Here is a 24,564-nt window from a genome sequence, read left to right as displayed (position 1 = left end):
GCTAAGCCAGTTTCCTGGGCACTGCCCCTCCCCACTTCAGAGCCCCAGACCCATCAGGTCCCAGCCCTGGGGACACTTTGAACTGAAAATCAGGAGGCTAAGAACTAGGCTTACTAGCTATGTGAGTGTGGACAGGCCACCACCCGTCTATGCGCCTCAGCTTCCTCACAAGTCATCTTACAATAACTCCCAGTCTAAATGAAGAAGCAGTTGGACCCATGAATGTGCTGAAAAGTGGGTGGAAGGAAGGAGGCGGGTGGGCGCGGCAGTGCACAGAATTTCCAGGGAGGTTAGATTCTGAGTTGGGTTGCAAAGTCAGCGGACCACCATTCTGGGAGTGTGGTCCACCCTGGGTGCTCAGGCTTCCTGGTGAGGGGTTGCTCCTGGTGCTGCAGGAGGATCTGCGGGGTAGTTACATTTTTTTACCCGCCTTTTGGCTCTGGTGGAAGGAAGGAAGACATCGAAGTAAAAAGTTATGTCCATCTGGAAGAGCTGGAGGGGAAAGTCTTAAGGGGCTGGAGAAGTCGGGAGCTGCTTCCCAATGCTGGGGGCGGGATGGGGAGCTAGGGAGCCAAGGTGGATGGAGGCCAGGAGGTCTGGCGGGGCGGCTGACCCTACCCTGAGCGCTCGGCCGAGAGGGGGCGCTGTGGCCTACTCCTCGCCCAGTCCATTGGATTCCCAGCCACTATCCCCTCTGTAGCGCAATGCGCGCTCGATTTTCCCCCTCCTCCGCGGTCAGAGGGCAGCTAGTCCTGACCGGCACCGCCATCTCGCCTTCTCTTGGGGTTCCTAGGTTCACCTCCTTGGCGGGACCAAACTGGGCAGGCGCTTAGTTAGTAGAATGAATTTACGAACGAATGAATGAATGAGAAGGGTTCCTCCCTCAGAGCTGTCACACCTCAGCGCGCTCCTGGCGTGTCAGTGCCAAAGGCGCGGGGATCTGGCCCTCGCCCCGCTGAGGTGGGGGCGGCGGGGACTTTCTCCCCGCCCCGCGGCAGGGAGAGAACTGCCCGAACGCAGCGCCCAGCTTCACCCGGCTTCCGCGGCGGCACTGCTCAGTCCGGGCTGCCCTATTCCCCAGCCTCCAATAGCTTCTCTCTTATAGATTCACCTGAGCCCCCCAGGACCCCCCTCGGACTCTCCTGGACTCCTCGGGCCCCAACCTGAAATCCGGCGGAAGGAGGGAAGCTGCCTCCTCTCCCACACCCCCCCCCCCAGCTTCTCCCCGGGCTGCGGCGGCCGCCAGCGCTGCCAGTGCACCCCGCCGATTGCCGCAAACCCGGCTCGAGGAAAGGGGGTCAGCGCCGTTAGGGCGCGGGGAGCCGCCCCCGGAACGAGCCGGGGCGGAGGAGGCGGGGCGGGGGAGGGAGCGGAGGGGCGAGGCGCTGAGGAGGGAGCGGAGGGGAGGGCAGAGGAAAGGAGGGGAGGGGACGCCCAGGCGAGGGGGCGGGGAGCCGCGGCGAGTATCGGCGCGGACCGAGGGGGAGACGGCGGGGGCGAGGCGGGCTAGCGGCGGGCGACAGGCGGCCGCGGGCCGGGCTGAGTCAGGAAGCGGCGGCTGGACTTACCCGGGAAGGGGAGAGCGAGAGCCCTCCGGGCCGGGCTGCGGAGCCGGAGAGCGCGGAGCCGGGCACCTCCGCCACCGGCAGCGACACAGAAGCTCGGCGCCCACCCCGCGCAGCCCGAGCCCGCCCCCGCCGGGATGTCCCGGGGACCCAGGCATCCAGCACGGTGACCGAGCGAGCCCGAGGATGGGACGGCGCCCGCAGCTCCGGCTTGTCAAGGTAAGAGCGAGCCAGTCAGCCCTCGAGCACCGGGGGCCCCCAGTTCCGGGCGCGCAGGGCTGGCTCCGTGGGCAGTGGGTGTGATGCGGAGGGTGTGATTGGGTGTCACTGAGCAGAACTGTGCCCAGGTCCGGGGGCGGCCGGGGTTTAAGGGGCAGGCCAACTCCCTCTTCTTGGACCTCTGGAGCCGGCGTTGAGCGGTAAGGGGAGAACTCAGGTGGGAAAAAAAAGAAAGACATCATTGTGGCGAAGCTGCGGGGATGTTGACTGGTGTTGGGGGGTGGGGGTCGGGGGGGTCCGCCCACCCGGGCAACAAGCTCTGCTAGGGAAATCGCTCTAGGCTTTGGGAACCGACTCAGGGTTCCTCCTCCCACCCGTCCCGTGTAGACCCGGGTCCCGGGACGGAAAGCTCGGGAGGGGGCGGAGGATTCCCCATCTGCCCCGGCGCGCCCCCGCCCTGTTCCTGGGAGCTCCTTCCTGCCCCTTAAAGTCCGGGGAGATAAATGTCCCCCGCGCCTGCGAGCCCTGGATCAATATCGCAATCTCCGGAGAGCCGACCGAGCTCCGCCGCCGTCGCCGTCGCCACCGCTGCCGGCCAGCCCGCGGGATCGCAGCGCTCGCTCTCCGGTCCTTTGCACTGGCGGGTCCCTGTGCCTGCTCGCTCCTGTCCGGGCTCTGGCTACGCGATTCCTGCTCCCGGACTTTAGGAAAGTCGCCAGATCTCACGTCCGGACAGATCTCTCGTCCGGACAGATCTCTCGTCCGGACAGATCTCATGTCTGTCCGCTGAAGTTCGGGGGTGACGAGGGCTCCCCCTGGGCCCCGGGGAAGGTCTGGGGGGTCGACACCCCGGCCCACAGCTAGTGACGGCCGCCACTTGCAGGTCCCGGGCGATTCCCAAAGCGGTTCGCCTTGCGGGGTGTAGGCGCGCATGCAGCAGCCGGAGAGAGGAGTGGGTGGGCCTCGGCGCCGCCACCAGGGAGCCGTGTGAGGCTCTCGTCTGAGGATCCCGACTCCGCAGGGTCAGAGTGGATAGCCTGAGCACAGACAGCGGCTTCATGGGATTCAGCGCATTTAAAAAGCGATTACACTCAAAAGAATGGATTTGGGGAAGGGGTGCGGATTGACCGATTTCCATTTTTCCATCAGTTATTAAACCAGCTGTACGTATGTAGCACGCAAAGTGATTTGAGTTAAACCACCAAGATTTAAAAATGCAACTGCTGCCTGGTCATCAATTGAGACGTTATTAGTTACCTAGGTTTCCTCTATTCTCTTTGTCCCTCTCCCGAATAGTTACGTTAGTTTTTTAAAAATGAGTAAAGGTTGGTCTGATTAAACCCATATCCCCTCCCCCACACCTTAACTGGGACTAGGGGCGAACCCAGAATTTATTTTCTGGGTGATCAGGGAGACCCAGGGAGGGAAGCAGGAGGAAAAACATCCGGAGAACTTGAATAGGTGGCACTGAACGGAAATATTTTCCCAAAGGCTGCTGCTGCTAAGTGGCTTCAGTCGTGTCCGAATCTGTGCGACCCCATAGACGGAAGCCCACCAGGCTCCCCCGTCCCTGGGATTCTCCAGGCAAGAACACTGGAGTGGGTTGCCATTTCCTTCTTCAATGCATGAAAGTGAAAAGTGAAAGGGAAGTCGCTCTTGGGTGTACCAAACCTGGGCCTAAATTTACAAAACAGAAAAAATTCAAGGTTTCAAACAGATTCAAAGGATTGAACTGTAGGTTTTTGGTTTTGAGTTTATATGGTAATAGGTAAATGATCTTTCTCTGGACTTTCTTTGAATCATGTGCAAATTTCTGCTTAGAATTATGATGCTTTTCTAAAAGAAAAAAATTTTTCTCTTACTGTTGTCGTTGTGTGTGTGTATGTGTGTGTGTGCTTCCTGCTAGGTCGTGGGATGTGTGCCCTTTATGTCTGGCCTAATGAGCTCAGTAGGTGCTCAGTAAACTTGTACTGAATGAGTAAGATGCAGTGAATGAATGGTCAGCTAATGCAGTTTCATTTAAATAATTACTTTCTTCTTTTATTTATATGGCATATACAACTTGTTGGGTAGTGTTCTACCTGCTTTACAAATATTAAGTCATACTGTCCTCCTAACAGCTCTGGGAAGCCGAAATTATTCCTAAGCACAGAGAGGCTCTGTAACTTGCTCAAGGTCATGCAGCCAGTGAATGGTGGAGCCGGAATTCAAACTCAGGCACTTCAACTCTAAGACTTTCTTTTGTTAGCTTTTACCAGAAAATATTTGAAGCCACTAAAATCTCCTTGACTTCTGCCAGATGAGAGATAACTCAGGTAGTTTTGTCAGTATGAACATCTGAACTTAGGTGGGTGGTCGTGGTTGGTGGTTTAGTCACTACGTTGTGTCTGACTCTTGTAACCCAATGGACTGTAGCCCGCCAAGCTGCTCTGTCCATGGGATTTCCCAGGCGAAAAATACTGGAGTGGGTTGCCACTTCCTTCCCCAGGGGATCTTCCTGACCCAGGGATCAAACCCACGTCTCCTGCATTGGCAGGCAGATTCTTTACCGCTGAGCCACCAGGGAAACCCAAATCTAGATGGGGTTCATCCAGTATTCGGGTCTAACCCTCAACAAGTCAGCCAGTATCAGGAAAGGTGGGAAGGATCTGCTCTGGGGCCCCTGTTGTGGGCATCACACTGTACTGATTACAGAGAACTGGGGGAGAGTGTGTGCACATGTGCGTGAGTGAGAATGTGCGTGTGCATGGGAGGGGCCTTGTATATATATGTCAGTGAGGGAGAGAGGATGAGCATGAATCTGTGTGGATGCCAAGGGGACAGGTAAAATATGGTCTCTACCCCCAGGGGAGGGCCAGGGACCGAGCACCCTGAATCTCCAACCCAACAGCCACAGGTCCTCAAAGGGAGACTCGAGTGTGACTCAGAACAGCGGGTTTGGTTGAGTGTGAGAAGTGGAGAAGGCAAGGCCTGGTGGGCTATTTGGGAAAGTGAGTTCCACGGAGAGAGCTGGTTTCATGGCTGTTACCATAAAAGCAATCTAGCAGTATTACACAAAGTTTGAAAACCAGAGGGGAAAATTATTACAATCTCTCCCTCCTAACACAGCTATTGTTGCCATTTTGAAAATAATCCCTGCAAGCATTTTTTTTTTTTTCAAGCGCACATTTGGTCACAGCTGTTGCCCTTAGGAAAGTCCTCTCACTGTCGCAGCCCAAGTCCGTCCCATGTTGTTCCAGGGCCTCGAGAGGGAGAACCTCAACATCTCTGTGTTCCCTGTGAGGGGAGGCTCTTTTGCCATGTCTGTATCCAGGCACTTCGGGGCCATTTCCCAATTGCTTCTTTGACAAATAATGTGGAGCCAGGTTTTGAGGGGAGCCTGGGCAAGAAGGGAAATGAGGGCAAAAAAGTAAGCCGTGTCGGGGACTCCCCTGGTAGTCCAGTGGCTAAGATTCTCAATGCAGGGGCCCCAGGTTCAATCCCTGGTCATAGGACTAGATCCCACATACTGCAACTAGGAGTTAGCATCCTGTCACTGAAGATCCTGCATGCTACAACTAAAACCTAGCATAGCCAAATAAATAAATAAATATATATATATATTAAAGTGAGCCGTGGGATGTGGGGACAGCTGGCATGGCCACAGTCCAGGGACAGAGGAGGAGAGGGGAGCCGTCAGGATTTGATATGCCCAGCCCTGCGTAGGGGCATGTCTCGGGTCCATCCAGTTCCTAAGGAAGGCATAGATTTGTGGACTTAGCAGCAGCAGCAGCAGCAGAACACCCACTAGGGGCTTCCCAGTGGTAAAGAATTCGCCTGTCAATGCAAGAGGCACAAGAGACTAGGGTTTGATCCTTGGGTCGGGAAGATCCCCTGGAGAAGGGAATGGCAACCCACTCCAGTATTCTTGCCTGGAGAACCCCATGGACAGGAGCCTGGCGGGCTACAGTCCATGGGGCTGCAAAGAGTCGGACAGAACTGTGTGACTGAGCAAGAGCAGGACACTGACCAACGACCAGTGAGGATGAACTCAAGTGGAAAATCCATTTCTCACCCTCTCTAACATTTGGCTCCTTGGAAAGCATCAGCAGCCAGTGGGATTCAGCTGCAAAGGAGGAGTTTAGAGGGTGAAGGTGCCCCTTGGCAGCACCCCAAGTGCCCACAATGCTTATGAGCCCATGGGCCTGAGCCCCAGCTGTGATGTGACCTAGAAGGAAGGGGTTAGGCACAGGGTTGATCATTTTTAGCAGCTTTTGGGGTGGAAGGACCTTCAGCCTGGGAGTCAGCAAACCTGACATCATTCACAGCTATGCCTGTGTGACTTCAAGTAAGTCACTTTTCCTCTCTGAGCCTCAGTTTCTCTGTGAACAGGAGTATTTGACTAGATTCCCTCTTACATTTCACATCTCTGTGAAAGATGTGTCAAATGGAGGCAATACCTAACTCATACGGTTGAGATAAGGATGAACTGCATCAACACCTGCAAAGTGCTTGGACCAGCTCTTGGCACAGAGTTTGCTTTCAGAAAAAGCTGCAAGTTGACCACTCTTCGTAGAAAATGAGCTGATGTGGGAAAAAAACAACCAGGAAAACCTCTTGGACATTCAGCATCTAGCATTTTTGCACCTTTCACCCTTCACAGCACTGGGCCTAAGAATAAACCGCACGTAGTAAGCGTTTCACGAATGTTTGTTGGCTGGCTGGATAGTTTCGTTGCTGCTTCCTTCAGTGTAGTGTTGTGTGATCACAGAGGACCCGCTGCTGTTCCCACGAGATGCAGTTGTCATGTCCAAACAGACTGAGAGATGCCAAAACCACCCTAGCAGAAAAGCCGTCTCTGATGCAGAAAAAATGGAAACTGCCCCCAAAGTCCCTATGGTTATTTTTAAAAGAAAAGGAAAAGGAAGCACCAAGCAGCCAATGTAGCACCTGGTGATTTGGAGAAGCCACCGCAATGAGAAGCCCTTGTACTGCAACGAAGAGTGGTCCCCCTGCTCACTGCAACTGAAGAAAGTCCATGCAACAACAAAGACCCACTTCAGAGCTAAGGCCAAGTCTTAGCTACAGTTTGATCTTCAATGAGTGAATTTGTTAATTACAAATAACTCCTGTCTGCTTAGATCTTCCAGAACCCCTGTCAGCAGAGTCCGTTGGAAGTGGCATCATTGCATACTTTTTATTTTTTGGTATTTATTTGGCTGTGCTGGGTCTTTGTTGCAGCACGTGGGATCTTTACATTTCGTCCTGTGGGATCTAGTTCCCTGACCAAGAATTGAACTGGGGTCTCCTGCATTGGAAGCATGAAGTCTTAGCCACTGGACCACCAGGGAAGACCCAGCACAGTCAAAGATAAATAAATATTAAAAATTTTTTTAAAAGAGGAAAACTACTTTATGGGATCATCATAATGACTTCATGAGATATCAAGTGTAAAATTAAGCCCAATTGCACATTGTCTGGCACACAGTAGGTGCTCAATAAATTTTAACTATAATAGTCACTTAATAAATCTTTACTGAATTGTATCAATCCAAGGAATAACAGTGAAAGGAGGAGTGGTGAGGGAAAGGGAGGTAGAGGAAGGAATGCTTAACAATGTACAATCTTCTCTTGCCCCTGTGCTCAGCCAAGCTAGAAGGGCAAAGGGTGGAGGTGCCTGCTGTTGGCCCTCTGAGCATCTCTGACGTGAAAATATTTGACAATAAGGCTAGAGACATGTAGGGAGGATAATACAAAATGATTAATTCACTGGTGCAAACAATTATTTTGAAAACAACTAGCTGGGTTCTATTAAGCAACAGATTATTAAACATTTCTTTTGAAAGTAATTGGTGTCGGCTTCCACAACATTAAGAAACTGGAAGGTTGGGGAGGGATGGAGGAAGGGAAAGAGGGATACTTGGGGGAATATGAATGTGCCCTTCCTTTTCCTGTGAAGTGGGTGGGGGGAGATGCAGGTCTGGTCGATGGGTCCCCTCAACACAGACAGAACCACCGACTCACAAGCTTTCACTGAATGTGTTTTTTGGCAGCTCCCCACCCAGCAGCCATGAAGCCACTTTAGGGACAGATGAAGTGTTTTGTGGATGCTCCATCTTCCCTATATACACAAGTAATATCCCAGTCCCACGTCTGGCTTTGCCGGCCCCAGGGAGCAGCCCCAGCGAGGTGCTTAGAGGTGGGGTTTGTGGGGTACACACCTGTTCCCCTTCACCTGGCAGTCACTTCCCGTCCTCCAGCCAGTGTGGCCAGGAGCCAGGATGCCTAGGTCAAAGCCCAGGACAGAAACTGACCAGACTGGTCCAGCTGCTTCCGTGCCTGAAGAACCAGGGGAGGCCTCTTTTGTTCTAGGCTGTTATTTAGTCGCTAAGTCATGTGCAACTCTTTTTTGACCCCATGGACTGTAGCCTGCCAGGCTCCTCTGTCCATGGAATTCCCCAGGCAGGAATGCTGGAGTGGGTTGCCATTTTCTCCTCCAGGGGATCTTCCTGAGCAGACTACAATTTGGAGCCCATCCATAGTGAGTTTTAAGAGGTAGCAGAGCTACCTGGAGGCACTGTGGGAGACTTAGTTGAACCTCTAAGCACTGGGAGGTCAGGCCTTTGGGACAACGTATTGTTCAGTATCCCTGCCAGGTCCATGGAGCTGAAGAGCTGGAGGGCAGGCTGCCCAGGGTGACTGGCTGGGTCAAGAGATGGCTATGACATTTCCATTGACAGAGAGGGTTTCCCCAGCTTCGATTTGTGTCTCCCCAGTCTCCTTGGCAGGTGTGTGAAGGGTTCAGTGGTTTCCAGAGGCCCCAGCTGTTCCTGCAGCAGCCCCCCCACTGTGCAGACAGAGCTGGGTGGGGTACAGAGGAAGGACCAGGGATCAGAGGGCTGAACAGTGCAGGCTGGAGACAGAAACTAGACCCAGGAGGGCTTTGGCTACCCTGGGGAAGGATCAAAGGAAAGTCCCAGGCTATCTAAGGAGCAGAATGTCCCCCTGCACTGAGGGCCTTGACCCCACAGGCAGAAACAAAGGCCCAGCTGGGCACCCGTGGGCCGGCTCAGGATCGAGAATTTTATTATGTAAGATTCGAACATGCAGACAGAGAGAAATCAAAGATTTGTAGAGATGGAAACCGCTGGCTAAAGTTGGCATGAGAGGGAGAGATCAGGACAGAAAGGTTGGGAGAAAAGAGGAGAGAAAGAGGGAGGGAGAGAGGGAGAAAAGGAGAGAGAAAGAGGTGAAGCAAAGAAGTGCATGGTTTTTTTGGCCTTTCTAGCTTCGTGCTTTCTCTTTAGCAGCCAGGAGAACTGAGGCCAGAGATGGCTTTTATTGGAAACCCCCTTCCCCATTTCTTACAAGAATTACCCTCACCCTCTCTAACCTGCTGCAGGGAACACCTTCCTCAGGCACCAGGGTCAGGATGCCCTGAGTCACGCTGTGTGGAGGCTGCCCAAGGGAAGGAGCAACCCCATACCCTCCAGCACCCCCTGGGCTGGGCTTCCCAGCGCCCATTTCAGAACAAAGCCTGTTGCTTTTGAGGTTCTATCTGGTCCCCAGTGTGCAGTCCGTCTCCTTCTTATACACACACACACACACACACACACACGCTGGGATTCTCCAGGAGTCCTTTGCAGCATTAGTAACAGCATCCCCGCAATTGCTACCCCCTCAGAGGCTATTGTACAGTCAAACCAGTGAGACAGGCATGCGGCACCCACCTACTCAGGGCCAGGGCTGGAGGGCTGGCACCCAGAAGAGCAGCTGGGCCTCCAGGGACCATGGGGTCAACAGTGGGAGTGGGCAGTAGGTTGGACCATTTCTATGGCCATGCCTTAGGCCACGCATGCATGGCCGGGAGGCCCAGAGGTGGTCCATGGAGGGATGCCTGTGTCCTGGACTTGGGCTGAGTTCCTGCCTGTCCCCTCCTTCCTTTTCCCTCCACTTTGTCCAACTTCTCTGGCCAGATGCATCGTTCACTGAGCTCCCTCTGTGCCAGTGTCCACACGCACGACCCCACGGAGTCCTCCTGTCCTACTCCAAGTGTGAAAGAACCAGATACCCCCGCACCTCCCCACCCGCTCTTCTGGGCCTCTGCCCAGCCCTCCCTCCTTTCTACCCCCACAGAAGACTCATTTCTGCCAGTTGCCTGCCTTTGGCCATACTGTTCCTCCTTCTAGGGCTTCTGTTCCCCAGTCTTTTTTTTTAATATAATTTTGAGATTCCCTGGAGGGGGGCACGGCAACTCACTCCAGTATTCTTGCGTGGAGAATCCCATGGATGGAGGAGCCTGGCGGGCTGCAGTCCATGGGGTTGCACAGAGTCGGACACGACTGAACCGTCTTAGCGCACATGCACATTTGTTTATTTTATTATTTACTAGTTTTACTTTTGGCCTTGCTAGGTCTTTGTTGCTTAGGGCCTTTCTCTGGTTGCGGCAAGCGGGAGCTACTCTCTAGTTGTGGTGCGTGGGCTTCTCACTGCAGTGCTTTCTCCTGTTGCAGAACACAGGCTCTAGGGCATGCAGGCTTCAGTAGCTGTGGCACGTGGGCTCGATAATTGTGGCTCCTGGCCTGTAGAGCACAGGCTCAAAAATTGTGGCACGTGAGCTTAGCCGTGGCATGTGGGATCTTCCCAGAGCAGGAATCGAACCCTTGTCTCCCGCAGTGGCAGGCAGATTGTTTACCACTGAGCCACCAAGGAAGCCCTGTTCCCCAGTCTCTCTGCATCAGTCGTGTCTAACAGGACCACCAAATTCTTTCTGAACCATCACTACCCTCTCCTCCAGGAAGCCCTCCAGGCTAATCTCACTGGTCCTTTGCTTGCTCTCCCCGCCCCTCATGTGAGCCTCTAGCTCATGGTGGAGCCTGGGCTCCCCAACAACAGGGGACCTGCAACTCTTTGGTGTGTTCCCCCACAGGATGCTCAAAACATTTCCCATCCAGACCCCGCATGGACCCCTGGTCTCTCATCTAACTGGAGCCCTTGTCCCCCTGTAGATTCTGAGCTCTGCCTGGGCCAGGAGGACTCCCTTGAAAATAAAAAACAAAAAGGACTGCGTCCCCAGCACCTAGCCCAGTACTCCAAGCACTGCAGGCGTACAATAAACACTGAATTCAGTGGAGGGCATCTTCCCCCTCCCACTCCCCAATGAACGTTTATCTGTGTGCATGGAGGTGCTATGGCGACAGGAGGCAGAAATGGCAAGCTAGATGGATAAATCCCCCCGGCTCTGCGTGTGCATTTATGACTCCGTGGCTTATCGAGTGCTACACCGTTGGCATCACTTAGTAACATTTAACGATTCTGGTCCTGCCCTGTGTTCCATCCCTGATCCCCATAGCACCGGAGGCTTTTGTCCACGTATAAAAGCACAGACAGCATTTTGTTCCATGAGGGGTTCTGGGCAGGGCTGGTAGGAGACATTGCCAGAGGGAGGTTTGGAGCGGAGCTGAGGACAGAGAAGCAAGAACCTTCTCAGAACCTGGGGTCTTGAGAGAGCAAGTCAGGGTGTTTTAGTCCCCAAGGAGGGGCTGGGAAGGAGGTTTGGGGGCAGGCTGGGGCTCCCTCCCTGCCATTGTCCCAGTTCTGCTGATTAAGAGGCAGGAATAGCCAGGCGAGGCAGAGGTGGCAGAGGACACAGGTGAAAGGGAGTGGGCCCATTCTTGGCTCCATCCATGGGATCCCATCTCTCAATCCACATCCCTCCCCTCCAGCTCCCTGTGGGTGGGGGTGGGGCAGCTTTGGTGTCTTTCTCTCTAGGTTACTGGGCCTCAGTGGTCTTATCATGAATGCTGCTGCCAGACTGTGAAACTCTGGGCCTAGGCAGTGGCACATGTGCACCCCTGAGAAGCAGAGCATCCCTAAGGGAGTCTCCCTCAACTGTCCTAAAGTTGAGGAGGCAGGAGGCCTGGCTGGCTGACGTTGGGCAAGTCCCACAGCCTGTCTGGGCTTGGCCCTCCTCTGGACCACGATGGAGAATTAAGGAGGAAATGCCTGTGTGGCAAGGGGCCTGACCCCACCAAAGCTCCTGAGTGGGACCTGCTGCTTTCCCCGGTGAGATCCCTCCCCCGCCTCCACTGTCCCCCTCATTCCCACTCACTCCTCCCCTTAATGCTGAGCCCGACAGGTACTTAAGACTCTCCTTCTCCATGGAGCCTTTCCTGATGAGTTGGCCATTGCAAAGCGGGGCTTCTCAAGCCAGCTATGGGGAAGAACCACATGGGTCTTTTCAATCCATGGCACTTGGGCTTGTTGTGCATGACGACCATGCAGCCTGTACCACACGACTCTCCTGCAGAGCTGGACAACGTCTGAACTGGGTCTAGACCCTGTTCAGTGAGATCACGGCAAAGACAACTTCACACCAACGTTTCCAGATGTCACTCTCTGTAGCAGTCTGCAGCCCCACACCGGTCCCCACCACTCTTTCAGCAGTGCTGATCTAAAGCCCTCTTTGGGGCCAGGATGCACAGCCCAGAATCCCTGGTTCACTTTTCAAGGGAGTCTGGCTGCCAACCAGCCCTGCCCCTGTGTGTCTCCTGCTGGAAGACTCAGTGCTGTAGCCACTGGGCTGGGCTGCCAAGTAGGAAGAAGTAAAAGAACCCCTGTCCGGGAGGGTGGAAACCTTTGTCATTCAGAGCCCTTACCACTCGGCAGGTTCTGGATGGGCCTCTCTTCCGCCTTGTTCTTACTCATCAAGCTACACCTTTATCGCCCACCAAGGTTGGAGGGGAGCAGGGAGGGGGACGACCCATGACACTCACAGAGCTCAGGTGAGACGAGGGAAGTCCTTCCTCTGTGGTGGGCTCACCCCACAGCTTGTAGGACTTAGCCCCACGCTGGTTCTAGCCCTTGTCGCTGGGCTCACCCAAGATAAGGGAGCGCGATTTCTGCAGGTTCAGCTCTGTCTCCCGCTTTGAGGAACTGGACGGGGGGTGGGGGGGTGGGGGACAGGCTGGCAGAGCCCTGCCCACTGGCTGTGGGAAATGCCACATCCGTCCATGCCCTTCCTGTGCTGCTTGATCCCTAGCGTTGGCTGCACCCACAGGTGGCTACCTGGCTGTGTCAGGACAGCAGTGAGCGGAAGGACCTCCCATCCGTTGGTCAAGAGGGGTCATTCTCGCCAGTCTCCTGCCTTCAGGCTGAGGCTAGGAGGTGGGGGAATGACCAGTCCAAGTCCACAGAGTGAGATCGCAGCCTCTTCTTGTCCTGCAGGATCCCCACTTTTGTCCTCCCATTCTTCTCCAGGGTTCTCCTCCCAGTAACCATCTTCCTTCCACATTCCCAACTTCCATGATGGGCCTGCAGGTGAGGACTTCCAGAACTGAGAGGGAGCTGCAAAACCCTCCAGCCCAGAGTTTCCCCTGCTCAGCACCACTGACATTAGGGACCATTCCTTGTTGGGGCTTCCCAGATAGCTCAGTGTTGAAGAATCCACCTGCCAGTGCAGGAGACATGGGTTCAATCCCTGGGTCAGGAAGATCCTCTGGAGAAGGAAATGGCAATCCACTCCTGTATTCTTGCCTGGAGAATTCCAGGGACAGAGCAGTCTGGCGGGCTACCTTGGGCAAGTCCCACAGCCTCTCAAAGTCTCAAAGGAGTCAGATGTGACTCAGTGACTAAACAACAACAACAACAAATTCCTTGTGGGGCTGCCCTGTGTATCTGAGGATGCTAAGCAGCGTCGCTGACCTCTCACCATGAAATGCTGGTAGCCTCTCCTAGTCATGGCAACCCAGAATATCTCCAGATATTGCCTCCCATCCCCCAGGGGACAGAACTGCCCCCAGTGGAGAGCCACTGGGCCAGCGCGGTTCTCTTTCAATCCTGGTGAAGTTTCAGAATCACCTGGAGAAGATGAAAAACTAGAGACACCCCCAGGTTACCCCACAGGCCCAGGTCTCTAAGGGGAAGCCCGAGAAGCAGAATTTTCTCTCTCCTGGCTGCCAGGCACAGGTCTGAAACTTCCGATTTTGTCTAATTCACTTCTTTTACAGATAGAGAAACAGGCAGGGCCATTGGCCGTTTTATGGAGGATTATTTGATTATTCCTGATCTCTGCCCTGAATCTCCCTGCTGAGTGGGGTTGGGTGGTTCAGCAGCCCCCTTTAAACCACCCCTCATGGCCTTGGAAGGCAGTCACTTCTCCAGGAAAAAACAGCCTCGGACCCTTGAGCGGTTTTCTCACAGAAATTAATTGTCATCCGTCTGATGATTTCATGCTGCCTTCCCCCCCACCCCCACGCACACCGCTTCACGTCTTTTCTTTCTCAATTTTTAAATTGTATTAATTAATTTATCTTAATTGGAGGCTAATTACTTTACCATATTGTGGTGGTTTTTGCCATACATCGACATGAATCAGCCACGGGTGCACATGTGTCCCCCCACCCTGAACGCCCCTCCCACCTCCCTCCCCAGCCCATCCCTCTGGGTTGTCCCAGAACACTGACTTTGAGTGCCCTGCCTCTTGCATCGAACCTGCACTGGTCATCTGTTCTACATATGGTAATATACGTGTTCACGTCACTTTCAAAAAGCAGCTTCTTAAAGGACAACCCTTTCCTGCCGACACCGAAATCTCCCGCACCTCACACTTGTCAGAGAGTGGGCCCAGCGCGAGCACACTGATAGTGGCGCCTGCGTGGCTGGTGTCTCCGCGCCGTCCCCAACACCTCGGCTCTGTCTCCCCGTGCAGCAGATGCCTCTCCCGCCCCCTCATGGGTTCCTGGCGTCTGGGAGCGGCTCCCAGTTGAGCAGTTCCCAGGGGCCGGGGCTGGATCAGAGCCCCAGCAAGCTCCACTGCCCTGTGAGAACTGAGATGCACCCTTCCTGAGCCCCCAGCTGACAGGGCTGCACAGGTGTCTACCCCTCAATTCCACAGGGAGCCAGGCTATGCCCTGGAGCTAGAGGTCAAGAGGGAAAGGAAACCTGTACCTCCTCTTTTGGAGGATTCGTGCAGGGTAGCGGGGGGCTTATTATGGGAGCAAAGGAGTGAAGTAGCAGGGAAGTGGGGCAGGGTGCATCCTGAACCCAGGGCCTCAGGGCGAAGGCCTGGAGGCGGGAGCCCCCCAGGTGTGCCCCACTCCCTGAAATGTAGGCAGGAGATTTTCCTTTCCATTTTATTCCTCTCTGCACAACAGCAATTTAAGTTAATTAAATGTAACAATAAATTAATTCTCAATGGCCTAGAATAGAATAATCTTTCACTGCTCACCCACTTTGGGGAAAGCACAGGCTCTTTGCTTTGAGGTTGTGGCTGTCCTAGGCAGAGGCTGTTGGGGGAGGAGCTGACCTGGGGCCGGATGGAGGGGGGAAGGGTGATGGGGAGGGACAGAAGTCCTGGGTCAGTTAAGAGGGCTAAGAAGGGGCATCTGGCATCACCACCCTCTGTCCCAAGTCTGGTTTCACTCAGGCTAGTCTTTAGAGCACTACTGCATGAATCAGAAAATGCACCCCACCCCCAGGGGTCCCAGCTCTGCTGATGTGCAGCCTGCAATTCCAGCCCCCATAGACCCCTCTACTTGGCACCTCTGTGCAGGGCAGAAATCTCACAACTGTGGGCTCTGCACCTCCCCCGTATTGTCATTCTGTCTCTACAGATATATCCCCTGTAGGCACACAGGTTTCCGAAGAGTTGATTGCGCATATGTTTTATTCCTGCACACCAGATCCTGATTTTTAAATCCAACGGGAGAGCCAGCTTTCTAAAGAAATCTTGATTTATGATCCCTCCTCTTCTTCATATTTAGATTTTCTTCTCCTGGCTTTGCTTAAAACAGGCTGTTACCTTAAAAACCACAGCTTTGATGAAGGGTCAATATCCAAAATATATAAGGGGAACCCATACAACTCAATAGCAAAAGCACCCCTCCAGATAAAAGTGAGCCCTGCAAATAATCCAATGAAATCTGAAAAATGCAAATAAAAAACACAGTAAGTATCATCTCACATCTGAGAATGGGTATTATAAAAAAGACAAGATAAGTGCCAGGGAGGATGTGGAGAAAAGGGAACCTCAGTGGACTGTTGGTCGGAATGTAAATTGGTACAGCCACTGTGAAAAATAGTATGGAGTTTATTCAAAAAATTAAAAATAGAACTACCATATGATACAGCAGTCCCACTTCTGGGTATGTATCCAAAGGAAATGAAATCATTACCTTGAAGAGATATCTGAATCCCTGTGTTCATTGCAGAATTGTGTACAATAGCCCCTTGGACAGCAAACAGTAAGGAGATAAAACCAGTTAATTCCAAAGGAAATCAACCCTGAATATTCATTAGAAGGACTTAATACTGAAGCTCCAGTACTTTGGCCACCTGGTGCAAAGAGCCAACTCATTAGAAAAGACCCTGTTACTGGGAAAGATTGAGGGCAAGAGGAAAAGGGAGCGGCAGAGGATGAAATAACTGAATGGCATCCCTGACTCAATGGACATGAGTTTGCGCAAACTCTGGGAGATAGTGAAGGACAGGGAAACCTGGCGAGCTGCAGTTCAGGGGGTCGCGAAGAGTCGGATGCGACTTAGTCACTGAACAATAATACAATAGCTAAGATACGGAAACACAAAAGCGTCTGTCAATGGATAAATGGATAAAGAAAATGTGGAATATTATTAAGACATAAAAAGAAGGAAATTCTGCCATTTGTGATGACATGGATGAACCTCGAGGGCATTATGCTGAGTGAAATAAGACAAAAAACAATAAGTACCTTATGATCTCACATATATGTGGAATCTAAAAAATTCGAACTCAGAGAAACAGAACAGATTGGTGATTGCCATGAGTGAAATGGAGATGTGGGAATGGGTGAAGGTAGTCAAAAATACAAACTTCCAGTTATAAGATGAATACATCCTGGAGGTGCAATGGACAGCGTGTTGACTGTAGCTAACAATACTGTGTTGAGTATTTGAAAATTACTAAGAGAGTAGATCTTAATAGTTTCTAACACACACACACACACAATTGTAACTACGTGAGATAATGGATGTGTTAACTAATTGTGGTAATCATTTTGCAATATATATGTGTATCGAATCATCATGTATACTTTAACTTTATACAATGTTACATGTCATTTCAATAAAGCTGAAAAAGACCATAGCACAGAGCAAAGCAGAGTCAGGATGGTCAGATATTTGGGCTGCGGAGCCAGGGGACCCCAGAACCCAGGAGGAGTGGGCTTTCCTTCCTTGGCCAGCAGGCGGCAGTGTTCGCTGAGGGTCTTTTGCCTCTGGTGGCCTCCAGGGAGGGCTGCAGTCTTGGCCTCACTTGGGCAGCTTTTGGCCCCAAGTCAGGATCTGCCACAGTCTCCTGGGCCAGGGAAGGCAGCCAGGCCCAGGTTCTTCCCCCAGTTACTGAAGGGTCTCCACTGAGCATACAACTCTTCCGCTCTGGGTCTGTCTCTGTACCTACAAATGATGAAACTGACCAGCTATGACAAGCTGATGCTCAGGAATCCACCTCCGCACTTCGGGTCGGATGGATCCATCTCAGCCTAGTGTCTGAGCCCTTCCACAGGTGGTCTGTGCTGCCCCCAAACCTCAGGACCTCTCCCCACCCCCCTCCCCCGCCTGGAAAGCCCTCTCTCTCCTTCTCACAGTCTGTGGCCGCTCTGCCATCCTCCAGCTCACCTCCCCCCGGAAGCCTGCCCACATCGTCGCCTTGTGCTGACCCTTCCTCTAATCCCCCTGCACTCATGCACACCCTGCCTTGCCATTCTCCTTTGTGTGTGTGTATCTGTGTCTGTTTGTGTGTCTATGTGTCCTTCCCCGCCTCTTTTAAATTCGTTTCCTTTTCTTCAAATCAAGGAATCCTGGCCTGCTTGAATGTAGAATCCCAGTTCAACAAGGAGCTCGGTGAGGTCAATTAGTTGGATGGTTTAAAAAAAAAACAGGAGACAAAAATCAAAACAACTTTCCCTTTAAGCTGAAAACCCCTTTTTTCCTTTGTAGCCCCTCCCCCAGGGCCTGGGAGGAACACCAAAACAGCTTGTTTTAGTCCAACCCTCTCGGTAACCAAGAAAGATTCTAGGCCCAGAGTGACCCAGTCATATTTGTGACTCCATAGGCACTTTGTGTGTATGTGTGTGTGTGTGTGTGTGTGTGTGTGTGTATGTGTGCGTGCGCGCTCAGTCACTCAGTGGTGTCCAACTCTTTGCAACCCCATGGACTGTAGCCCGCCAGGCTCCTCTGTCCATGGTATTTCCCAGGCAAGAATACTGGCGTGGGTTACCATTCCCTTCTCCAGGGAATCTTCCCGACCTAGGGATTGAAGCCACATCTCTAGTGCCTCCTGCATTGATAGGTGAATTCTTTATCACTGCTGCACCTGGGAAACCCTTATGGGTACTTGTAGGAGTCTTTAAATTCCAGAAAGCATCTCTCTCATTATTCGCCCAACCAGTCAGGTGGCCTATATCTCTGTAATGCAGGTAAGGAAGAGGGTATTGCCCAGAGGGGTGAGGTGACTTGCCCACACAGACAGTGGCAGGACTGGGCTCAGAGCCCAGAAGAAGGGGGAAGAATCTCGCTGGAAGACCACTCTCAAATGCTAAAGCTGTGATTCTGCTGGACAGCCATCTCAGTCCCTGGCCCCTAGGAGAGGTTTTCTGGGGGCCTCTGGGGCTCTCCCAGGCTGAGCATCAGAGGTTGTGAAGGGAAGGGAAGGCTGACCCCCTTCTCCTTGCTCCTCGTGAACTTTGGAGAGGTGAGGGTGGTGCCTGTTGCCTCCAGTGGCCCTTCAGGACTCTCCCTGAAAGGTTAATTACCAGATCATCCCATCAAAGGAAATTGTGCTTCTGTCCCTTAAAGACCAAACTGAGCCTCAGCAGCGTAGTTATTTATGGTCTCTAATAAGCATTTTCTGGGTGTGATTAACCTTTATGCCAAAGTCACACTGGGAATTGGGGTGGCAGCTTCAATTCCAGCCACACTCTGCGCTGGCCAGGGGGTGGGGCATGGGCAGCAGCTGGAGCAGCCTGGAGGGGGCAGCTGTCAGACTCCGGCCCGCCCACCCACACTCTCCTCGGGGTCCTTCGCCCTCCCCTCTCCTCTGCATCCCTTCTTCCCATGCCCTGCCCTGATCTGTCTTCCTCCATCTTTCATCCACTTGAAAGACAGACCCAGAACGCCTGCTTACTGAACCCCAACCTCCACTCAGCACTAAAAGCAGTTCAACTGTACGTGCGTGTGTGTGCGTACTCCGTTGCTCAGTCATGTCCGACTCTTTGCAACCCCATGGACTGTAGCCCACCAGGCTCCTCTGTCCATGGGATTCTCCAGGCAAGGATACCGGAGGGGGTTGCCATTTCCTCCTCCAGGGGATCTTTCCGACCCAGGGATTGAACCCAGGTCTCCTGAGCCTCCTGCATTGGCCAGTGGATTCTTTACTGCTGAGCCACAACCCCTTTGAAATGGGGAGCAGGAGACTTGCCCTGTCTGCTCTCCGGAGCTCAGTGCTCCTCCCGTGTCAGGGACCCCGTGTCATTTTATGTGATGCTATGATTAAGCCACAGCACGCCCTTGGCCTTCCCAGATTTAACATTCAAGGTCTGGCTCTTTGGCAAGTGGAGAGATTTGCAGCTGAGGTGCAGGTTTTATTTTGGGGCCTCGGGGCTGCCAGGCGGGTGCATTACCTCGTGAGTGAGCCCGCCAGCTTCAGATCCTCAGCCCCATTTTGGTTTTCTCTCCCACCTCACAAAGTCCTGAAAACTTGGTTTGTCAAAAATGGTTCTGAAAGGAGGAGCCAGTGGCCAGGGCTGATGACAGGGACGCCAAAGAAAGCAGCAATTCTTAGGTCAAAGCCACTATTGGTAACTTTGGGAGAGGATGACGTGTCCAGTTTGGTGAGGCCCAGGCCTCTGATGTGACCCCGCTTATCACATGCTCTGGCCATATTTTGGGGTGCTAGACTTCACTGAGCAGTGGAGGAAGCTCTTTACCCTCCCCCGAAAATCGTTGGCCTTACATGCAACATTCTTCTTTTAAAAAAAAATTTTATTTGGCTGTACCGAGTCTTAGTTGCGGCCTGAGGGTTCTTTTTTGTTGGCTGCACCCCATGGCACGCAGCACTTCCCTGACCAGGGATCAAACCTGTAGCCCCTGCAGTGGAAGCACAGAGTCTTAATCACTGGACCACCTTTTAGTTGCAGCATTTGGGATCTGGTTCCCCGACCATGGGTTGAACCCGAACCCCCTACATTAAGAGCTCAGAGTCCCAGCCACTGGACCACAAAAGAAGTCCCTACATGTAGCATTCTGCATTTAATCACAGGGTTTCATGCCCCTCACCCTGCCTCGTGTGTTTGTGGGCCCCAGATTAAAAACTCTCAGCTTTAGAAGAAAGCAAGCAACATCCTTGAAACTCCAGGGGCCTGTCTGCCCCTACAGTGTAATAATTTCCTGTTGGCAGAGTTGGAAAACTAGTGAATGTTGAAGAGGAGATCAGTGTTATGGTGGAAGGAAGAACACAGGAAAACTCTGCACTTTTCATGAAAGTATGATTCAGGAATAAGCCAGGAGCGTGACAAACCCTTCCGCGGAGCCAGAGGTGGCTTAGATCCAGATTCTGTACAGAGCTGAGATTTCCTGAGAGGGGAAACTGGTTGGGGAATTTCAATAAGCCTTTTTCTTGGCATAATGCAAACCCAGCCTTCTTTTGGGAGAAAATGACTTTGTGAACCAGCGCATCCATGAGAGGTGAGGATCACGGTTATAGGCAGCCAGCCAAGGACGGGTGTCGTGCCATGGCATTTGCTTTGGTTTCATGATGAATCTGGATTTGCTCACTCCTTGTTGAACCCCAAGACATTAAGATTCGAGGCTAAGACCTTCTGGCTGGTGTATTTGCCATCTAATTAGAACCCTGGTGCGTAAATGCTTTTATAGAGGCAATTCCATGCATTTGAGACTAGTCTGAGCTCTCCGATTGCCAGGGTCTAGTGTGTGTATGGAGAAGACAATGGCACCCCACTCCAGGACTCTTGCCTGGAAAATCCCATGGATGGAGGAGCCTGGTGGGCTGCAGTCCATGGGGTTGCTGGGAGTCAGACACGACTGAGTGACTTCACTTTCACTTTTCACTTTCATGCATTGGAGAAGGAAATGGCAACCCACTCCAGTATTCTTGCCTGGAGAATCCCAGGGATGGGGGAGCCTGGTGGGCTGCTGTCTATGGGGTTGCACAGAGTCGGACACGACTGAAGCGACTTAGCAGCAGCAGTGTGTGTATGGAGGGGACCTGGGTGCATGGATGGGGCACAGAGTTGCTTGGCATTGGAGGGTTGGGGAGATGCTGCCAAGAGGCGGGGCTCTGGGCCTGATGTTTGAGGGCTGCAGAGTTCACCAGGGGAAGGGGTGAGCCAGGGTGAGGAGTGGGCAGACCCCAGCAGGACCCCGTGTGCTGGGAAACCATAAGTAATTCAGTGCGAATAAAACATGGCATGCTTTCAAGGAAGAACTGAAAGACCAAAGCACAAAGCGCAGCTTCAGGCTTAGGATAGCGGTAGAATGCCAGGAAGCAGGGCTGATATTTTTATACAGGGTGTTACCGGTTTCTTTAATTTGCCTGTGGCTGAGTTGGCTATGGGAGCCCCATTTCCATTCTGTGTGTGTGTGTGTACACATGTGTCCGTGTTGGGAGGTGGCAGAGGCAGGGGTGAGTGACAAGCCAGGGCTAGGGGTCCCTAGTCCGCTTCTAGAAGAGGTCTCTGGCCATCCCAGTGGAGCGGCCCTCCCGGGGGACAGCTCACAGCCGGGCGCCTGCTGACTGTGCCCAGCTGACAGCAGGTCTGTCAGCATGGACGCTGCTCTCCGCTCAGCCTGCAGGAGCCACTGGCGGGCCTGGTGGCCTCCACCTCTCTCTTGCTTCTGCGTTTTTCATTTGGAAAATGAGGGTAAAGATAATTTGCCATCTCTGGGGACCGTGAAGTTTAATTACTGATTAATAAAATGTTGGAAGTTCCACGGGGCCAGAGAAATGACTGGGTTTGTTCTAATCACTCCTGGGTCCCAGGAGCAAGTTAGCTGACCCCAGCTCTGTTGGCCGAGGCCAAGCTCTGGGCATGGGATGGGGGCACAGGGCCAGGGTGAGCTTGGAGCCTGGAGCTTGGCCCAGTTAGATCAGAAAGACCCTCATGATGTGACAGGTGGAGTGTGCCAGTGAGGGAATCAACAAAGCCCACTGCGGGCTCAGGCTCAGCACTGAGGGGGCAAAGGGGGTGAACCATCAGGGTGAATGTGGGAGCCGGGGACTTCCTACCAGAGGCCAGGGGGTTGGGCAGGCTCTGACCTGGAGTGGGGAGTATTCGGTTCTGTCTTGGAATGTAGGGTGGGAGAGAAGGGATCAGGATCTGCCTTTGTCATCAGACAGGAGTCGGAAGGCGGGTGGTGCCAGTGGGGGGTGGGGAGAGTCTGGGCTAGTGGGTGGGGACCAGTCTGGGGAGAAGATACATGAGCAACAAGGCCGGGACTAGGGTCAGGCAAGTGAGACATTTTTCTCAAGCATGGGATTTAAAAAGCTGCCCAAAATCGCACATCAAGATAAATAATATTTTAATATTATCACTGATTTTTCCTTTTATGCCAGGTTCCAATAGGACCCAGCACTGGTAGTGAGCCTGCCTTAAAAAAAAAAAAAAAAAAGCTTTTTATATGTTGTTTATCATGGAATTTTTTGCATTGATGTAGAATTTTTTTAATTAATTTATTTGTTTTGGAGGATAATTAATTTACAGTATTGTAGTGATTTTTGCCATACATTGACATCAATCAGCCATGGGTGTACATGTGTTCGCCATCCTGAATCCCCCTCCTACCTCCCTCCCCATCCCATCCCTCAAGGTCATCCCAGTGCACCAGCCCCAAGCACCCTGTCTCATGCATCAAACCTGGACTGACGATCCGTTTCACATATGATAATATACATGTTTCAATGCTATTCTCCCAAATCATCCCACCCTCACCTTCTCCCAGAGAGTCCAAAAGACTGTTCTATATATCTGTGTCTCTTTTGCTGTCTCGCATACAGGATTATTGTTACCATCTTTCTAAATTCCATATATATGCGTTAGTATACTGAATTGGTGTTTTTCTTTCTGGCTTAGTTCACTCTATAATAAGCTCCAGTTTCATCCACCTCATTAGAACTGATTCAAACGCGTTCTTTTTATTTTTTTTATTTATTTTTTTTAATGCATTCTTTTTAATAGCTGAGTAATATTCCATTTTGTATATGTACCACAGCTTTCTTATCCATTCATCTGCTGATGGATATCTAGGTTGCTTCCATGTCCTGGCTATTATAAACAGTGCTGCGATGAACATTGGGGTACACGTGTCTCTTTCAATTCTGGTTTCCTCAGTGTGTATGCCCAGTAGTGGTATTGCTGGGTCATAAGGCAGTTCTGTTTCCAGTTTTTTAAGGAATCTCCACACTGTTCTCCATAGTGGCTGTACTAGTTTGCATTCCCACCAACAGTGTAAGAGGGTTCCCTTTTCTCCACACCCTCTCCAGCATTTATTGTTTCTAGACTTTTTGAGAGCAGCCATTCTGACCGGAATGGGATGGTACCTCATTGTGGTTTTGATTTGCATTTCTCTGATAATGAGTGATGTTGAGCATCTTTTCATGTGTTTGTTAGCCATCTGTATGGCATTGATGTAGAATTTAAAAAAATATTGCATTAAAATATTATGTATCTAACTACTAAGATTTTTGGTGCTCAGCCTCCACCCCTTATATTCTGCACCTGAAAGGAATTCCTTGCTCTTCTCACCTTAGTCCTAGCCCTGCCAGTGAAGGCTGCAAATGCTTGCCGGTGGCGTTGGCCACCGCCCTGGCTTGGGTCTAAATTTGAAACTTGCTCACTGTGGGACTTGGACAAGCTCTCTCCCGGTCCCATTTTCCTCTGAAATGGCTTAGGCTACTTCCAGATCTATGCGTCTCTGTCTGAAGTCCTATTGCAGGAAGGGGGACTCCTTCCAGGGCCCAAGAGTGGGTTTTTTTCTAACACTTGGGAATGAATTGTCCAAGGAGACACATGTACTGAAAAAGCAAGAGACTTTATTGGGAAGGGGCACCCAGGCAGAGAGCAGCAGGGTAAGGGAACCCAGGAGAACTGCTCTGCCACATGGCTTGCAGTCCCAGATTTTATGGTGATGGGGTTAGTTTCCAGGTTGTCTGGGGCCAATCCATCTGACTCAGGGTCCTTGCTGATGGCACACACATTGCTCAACCACGATGGATTCCAGCAAGAAGGATTCTGGGAGGTTGGTAGGACATATGGACTGGCATCTGTCTTCTGTCTCCTTTTGATTTTCTTGAATTCTTCTGGTTGGTGGTCGCTTGTGAGTTCTGAGTTCCTTCTCAGGACCTCCTGTTGTAAGATAACTCATGTGAGTGGTTACTGTCTTGCCTGGACAGGGCTGGAGGTTTTGGTCACTGTTTCCCCTAATAGTTCTGCAGTGAATCTTGCAGAACTGTTTGCAAATGGGCTGGGGCCGAGACCCCATGGAGGGTGGAGGGAGGTAAGAGAGAGTCCCAGGGAGGGGAGACCCCAGGAATAAAGAGCAGGGAGCAGGGGTGGTGATGTGGAGAGGAGTCTCCCGTGAGGTCAGGGAGACAGAGCTCTGCAGGTCACCAGGCTCCCATGTCCTGACAACTGGGGGGAGGGTCTGATTTCCATCCTTCCCTACCCCAAACCCCCACATGCTTCTTAGCCCTTCACAAATCAAATCTCTAGGGAAACAATTGTCTAGCCTCCAACCCTTGACTAAATGAG

The 24,564-nt window shown here is 52.2% G+C and overlaps 1 protein-coding gene across 2 annotated transcripts in view; it reads left to right on the top strand.

Annotated features, from left to right (window-relative positions):
* Positions 1-1,445: 1,445 nt before the first annotated feature.
* Positions 1,446-24,564, top strand: part of CRHR1 (corticotropin releasing hormone receptor 1) — a 53,071-nt gene continuing 29,952 nt past the window's right edge. For both annotated transcript variants that reach the window (XM_025279913.2, XM_006060681.3), the window contains exon 1: positions 1,446-1,784. In XM_025279913.2, the coding sequence (XP_025135698.1) occupies positions 1,752-1,784 (33 nt within the window). In that variant the 5' untranslated portion in view covers positions 1,446-1,751. The remainder of the gene's footprint in view (positions 1,785-24,564) is intronic.

This window comes from Bubalus bubalis, chromosome 3 (genome assembly GCF_019923935.1).
Source record: "Bubalus bubalis isolate 160015118507 breed Murrah chromosome 3, NDDB_SH_1, whole genome shotgun sequence".
Lineage (NCBI taxonomy): Eukaryota > Metazoa > Chordata > Mammalia > Artiodactyla > Bovidae > Bubalus > Bubalus bubalis.
The sequence above is the reverse complement of the archived record's forward strand: the minus strand, read 5'-3'. Positions and strand labels throughout refer to the sequence as shown.